The sequence below is a fragment of the Glycine max genome, chromosome 13 (assembly GCF_000004515.6).
Source record: "Glycine max cultivar Williams 82 chromosome 13, Glycine_max_v4.0, whole genome shotgun sequence".
Taxonomy (NCBI): Eukaryota; Viridiplantae; Streptophyta; class Magnoliopsida; order Fabales; family Fabaceae; genus Glycine; species Glycine max.
The window spans coordinates 28,118,399-28,124,051 of NC_038249.2; the positions used below are offsets into that span (position 1 = coordinate 28,118,399).

The window sequence follows — 5,653 nt, forward strand, 5'->3', positions numbered from 1 at the left end:
GACTAAAACAATTTTATTACTGAGCCAATATAATGTACCATCGAAGGTTTGTCCAGTAGCTAATACCATAAAATATTGTAATCAACTTACATTAGCATGATTTGGAAAATATAGTCAGCTGAATCACAGCAATTTTTTAGCCTAAACGATAGGTCAATTAGAGTGATGCTAATGAGATTCTAGCATTCACCAAATTGCTCATCATATATACTATACACCAAATTTTGCAGTTAGAATTCAGCATCCAGCGGCTTCTAATGCTGCACTCCAGTGAGAATGAGCTATTCACAAAATATCTTGACAACGCAAAAAATGACCTTGATTTCTTGTAACTTTAAAAAAGGAGGACAAAAAAAACAAGCATTTAGGCGGGCAAAATAAAAAACCAGCACAAAATAGTGTATAGCCAAGTTGAATGCAGCATCTTGCAGATCATTCCATATAGATCATGTTCCATAATAGTCACCCATGTTGTCAACAAGATAGTCATATGGTGCAGCTAACCCATACTCATATGTTCCATTCAGTGGAGTCACTCTGTGTGAAGCTGAATAGACACCACCACCTATGCCAACTTTGGTGTTGATTTTGGCTCTGCCTTTGGCAGCCCTTTTGTTGTCATGTGGAAACTCAGCAGAGAGCCTTCCCATCTGCTTCTGCAGATCCGCAACTGAATCATTTGCTGCCTTTGTCTTGGAGTTTTTCTTACCATCAACAAGCTTCAGTTCCAATCGGTACAAGGCACATGCATCACACTTGCTAATCTCATACTCATAAAGGTGCCACTCAAAATGGTTCAGTGGCTGTGGATCCATATAATAGGACCTCTTCAGCCCTCCAAATTCATTCATCACTTGCTTTCTGGATTCATGCCAACCACGTCCACTATAATCTGGCAATGACCTTTGCTTTCTGTTTCCACTCTCAAATGCTCTTCGAGGCTTATCAAAGAAGAGCCACTCCCTAATAGTCTCACCTTCAAGAACAGACAGATCAAAGAGCTCTGCAATAATAAAAAAAAAAAAGTGAATTAATTCAAGAAAGACAGTCTTGTCAACCCTTGTTGCAGGTACTACTTTTCTAAAATAATATCCTAACACGTCAGCCAAAGAAAAGAGACTAAAAGATCAGAAGTACCAGGTGCATTCCATGGAGACTTTGCAGTTGCAGCTCCCTCACATTCTGGGATGCCAACATCCTTTCCTTGTGCCTTTGCACTAAGAGCAGCAAAAAGTAAATTATCCTTCAACCCAATGCCCCCAGGTCGTAGAACTGGGGCCATGCCTGGTGGCCCTTCATTCAGAGCTAGGGCAGCATGAAAGCTACTGCAATAATCTTGACACCAGTCCAACCCTTGTGCAGGCCTTGGACAGTCCCAAAGTGCACATTTTGGGCCTAAGAAAGCAGAAGGAGGAGGGCAGATACTTGGTAGGTAGCTAGATATATGAGGAATAGCATCCTCCTCACAATAACCTGTACCATTAAAACCAGTATAAAAGCCATGATCATAGTCCTGATGTAAATCAAACTGATGATATTCTAAATCATGTCCATCTGGGTTGTTAGCTGCCACATTTTGAACACTTGAGGTGAAGTGTTTGCACTCATCAACAAATGGGAAATCATGTTGCTGTTGTCCCTGATTTACAGTTAAACCAGGAAACTTATTACAATCTAAGATGAAATCCAATATTGAAACCAGACCAGTACTGAAATACTGGATAAAAGTACAATTTGTAAAAGCAGATACTGCCCTTTGGAGAAATATGCCAATCTTTAAAAGCAAACAAGTATAAACTCTAAGGAATGGCTTAACCATCAGAGCCTCTCCTTTTCCATCATTTAAAAAAAAAAAGACATTAAGAAAAACTAGCTTAAAGCATATTGCTATAGAAAATAACCACTCAATTAGGATTGGTAAAGTCATCTGACAGATTCAAAAAGTACACACTCACATGATTCAGTCACAAAGGTAATGAGCATCAACATCTTGTGACAAAGATGGGCAATAAAAACATATATTATCAAGAAATGTATATTGTACACAAAAAATATGTTCTAAAATTTGATTCACATTAGACAGTTCAACCAGAAAAACAGGAACTATTCCTATATATACTGCTCTCATACATTAAATAATCCAATGACCAATTCTCTCTGATAAATACTTGGATATATATTGTGCACCATAACACCCATCAACTTCCATCATGCTATTTGGGTGTTGCCTTGCAGTTCAAACCCCAAACACCAAAATACATATATACCCCCTCAACTCAGTTCAACCATGTCAATCACCCAGACCCAACACTACTTGTACCATTCACTGTAGAGGCCATCCTTGTTATCAGAAAATTGCAACGAAAGCTCAGTTTATGCTTTACTGCAAAGAAAAATTCTTTTACATCAAGGTTGATGATCAATGGCTGTTCCATGCAGCCCATCAGAGTCAACATTAAAAAGTTCAAGCAAACTATGGAACATGATCAAGCAATAATCACTTCAGAGCCTGTATTTATTTATTTGAGTATAAACTGAGACAAGGTTTAAAGGTCCAATGTTGGTTCACAGGTAAAACAAAGAACAAATTTGAATGAATAACTCCATTAAGGGTTGGGTTCAACTTTGTCACTTTCAAGTATGTGCTTAGTTGATACAAAGTAATTGGAATTAATAACTCAATTTCACCCAGCAAGGTTTATCATGTGCAAGGCATTAAGGATCAGTGATGATCATCTCACGATTTAGATCTATTTTCCGAATTGCAAATCGAAACGAATCAATTATAAGATTGATGATCAGTTGTTAAAGAAAAATATATACATACTAAAACAATAAAATAAGTGTGGAAATTAATAATTTCCTTATTTCCTATGCACATTAATTATTAGGTTTCCACATGCTCTTCTCCCCTTAACTTCTAAAACAAAACCTAGCAAGACCCCTCTGGTTTTCTTCTCTTTTATATGAATGTCCATCTTAGATCTAAAAATCGAAGGTATGTTTCACCTCCCCCCTCCCAAAAAAAAAAAAAAAACACCCTCACCACTGGTGACAGACCATATCCAACCACCAGTGGCTCTGTCACTGGAGTAGCCATGTATCCCCAATCCCTGATTATTGGTTTGCTGCATCAAGTCAATCCATCTGGACAGGAGGGATGGCACGTCTGAGATATGAGCCCACAGAACATTCCACTGACAAGATTTTGTCTACACCCAAGCCATCAGCTTGGTTCCTTACCACACGGAACTCTCCTTAAAGATTTGTAACACCTAAATCGCAGAATTGGGATTCATGCAATTCTGCCATTATTGCATTAATTTAACGTGCAATTCCCACAACAAGAAGATACTCCAGATGATCCATATCAATTGGGTGAAGATTAGCAGCAAATTGCATGAATCAATTTGCAACTAATATGCTTCTAATTACAATGTTGAGGATAGCTGAGAAAAAAGTTATGTGAGAAAACCAACATACCATAAATACAGTGAAATAATGATGAAAGGTATTGGACCCCTGTATCCCCGCATAGTGACTAGTGTGTCTAATATACTCATCATTTCCCTTTTAATATATTTCTCCTTGTCTCCTTTAGACCCTCTCCCCCCAAACCCAAAAAGAAAGATATATATTGTCATGTTATCATTGTGTATTTATGTTTGAATGTATCAATCATGTGGTTAGTATAGTAGATGTCATTCAATTATCAAGAGAGGAGAAACAAGTTATGAAGTTAAAAAAGAAAAATAAACATATATAATTAATCAATCAATCCAAATATAGAAAGATAGACTTTGTTTGGTACACTCTGAACACCAGGACTAACACAAGTACACAACCCCACTTCATGTTCAGTGAAAAAAAATAATAAACAAAATCTATCATATCTACATTGGTCTGGATTCAAAACACAAAAAGTCACAGGATAGTATTTTTCAGCTTCTATTAGATGAAACAAACATTTCAGAAGCATCTGTGATACATATATGAAGTTTAAGTAATACACTGAATAAAAACAGATAAACTTCCAAAATCAATGCATAAACAACTAATACATAGATGATTTATCCACAAAAAAAGAAAAAGCACTAACCTCTTGGAACATGACCTTACCCCCAACCTGCAGAGTCTGATCATTAGGTTCAGGCTTAGGAGCAGCTAACTGACTAGAGGCATCGTCTTCCTCCTCACAAAGCTGCAATAGCCGACAGATATCGGTGGAGAATGACCCAAGACTGCCACCCTATATTAACCCATAAACATAACAGTTCACAATCACAGGTTAATTACAACTAAAACTGCCATTCAAATTTGCACATGTCCATCACAATTGGAAAGTACATGTTAGAAACAGGCAACCATGATAGATATCTCAATTCTCAAACAAAGTTCACTGGTTTCGGCAAAAATGTTACCACAATAACATGATCTTACTTGCTGCAGCGAAGAAGCAGGTGAGGGCTCGTTGAGCTCGGCCTTCCACTCGCGAAGCATTTGATGGACTTGCTCCTCAAGCACCGCAGCATCGACCGTGCGGCTCTCCTTCCTAGCAAACTGCAGATCCAGGAACATCAGCTGCAAGTCATCCACGCGGTTCTTCGCCTTGTCCTTAAAGAGCCTGTGTGATGCAGACTTGCAGCTATTCTTGGGAACCTTCTTCATTGCTAAACCTGAAGTTCTGCCTACAAAACCCTACACTCACAAATATCACAAACAGAGTTTCAGTCCACCACATAAATAAAACCTAAAAAAACCATCAAAAAAATAAAACCTAACAAAAAATAGAGAGAGAAAACCCAAAAAATGATCAAACTTGCAGGCAACGTTATCATGATCAGAAAGCATATTCCTGCATCACACCCTAAAGGCCATATAATATATTCTAACACAAAGAAACTAACAACCCCACCTGAGAATTAGATCAAATTCAAATTGCATTAAAAGATTCTCCCCATTTTCAATTAATTAACCCCCCCCCCCCCCCCCCCCCCAATAAAACACGCAAAGGTAGGAGCACAAACCATTTTCTGATGAAAAAAAAAAGACCCTAAATATAGATCGAAACAATCAAATTATTTAAAATCCATCCCAACAAAAAATAAACCCAAAACCTCAAAAAAAAAAAGTTAAGCATCACAATAAACCCCGATTCCGTAGAAAACAATAAAACCAGTTCGAGGGAGAACCGAAGCAGAACCGACCCAAGTAAATATTCAGTAAGAGAACGAGAACCCAAAACGCGAATTGGATGGAAAATTCGCAGAACAAAAGGAACAGAAAAAAATATGTGGTGGATCGATTGAAAGGTGGATTTTTTTTATTTTTTTGCATAAGGCTACGAACAGAGGAGCGAAGGTTACCTTAGATTCTGTGATAAAAATCACTATCCCCGAAATAAAAAGAAAAAAAAATGGTGTGATTTTTTAGCTGAATAAACAAAAGGGTTCAGTTTCCTCACTGTGTCTCGTTCAAAAATTGAGAAGGTGAGGAAACTGATATAGAAAATGAGGGAAAGAGAGAGAAAAAGAAAATTGGTTGCTTTTGTGTTGTGTTGTTGGTGACTTTCATTTCTGCCTCGTTTGCTCACACTCCCCAGGCAATAAATGAAAGGAAAGGGTGTTACAGTGAAGAATGAACATGCATCACT

The 5,653-nt window shown here is 37.7% G+C and overlaps 1 protein-coding gene across 2 annotated transcripts; it reads right to left on the bottom strand.

The window, feature by feature from the left end:
* On the bottom strand, nucleotides 1-5,653 carry LOC100806521 (transcription factor VOZ1). 2 transcript variants are annotated; one of them, XM_041008180.1, is made up of 5 exons: nucleotides 5,367-5,653; nucleotides 4,441-4,698; nucleotides 4,100-4,249; nucleotides 1,138-1,639; nucleotides 1-1,003 (listed from the first exon to the last, which is right to left on the bottom strand). In XM_041008180.1, the coding sequence occupies exons 2-5, from the start codon at nucleotides 4,666-4,668 to the stop codon at nucleotides 447-449; spliced, it is 1,437 nt and encodes a 478-aa protein (XP_040864114.1). In that variant the 5' UTR covers nucleotides 4,669-4,698; nucleotides 5,367-5,653; the 3' UTR covers nucleotides 1-446. The 2 variants fall into 2 exon arrangements, with proteins under 2 accessions (XP_040864114.1, XP_040864115.1); XM_041008181.1 differs by lacking the exons at nucleotides 4,441-4,698; nucleotides 5,367-5,653 and having other exon boundaries at nucleotides 1,138-2,383; nucleotides 4,100-4,226.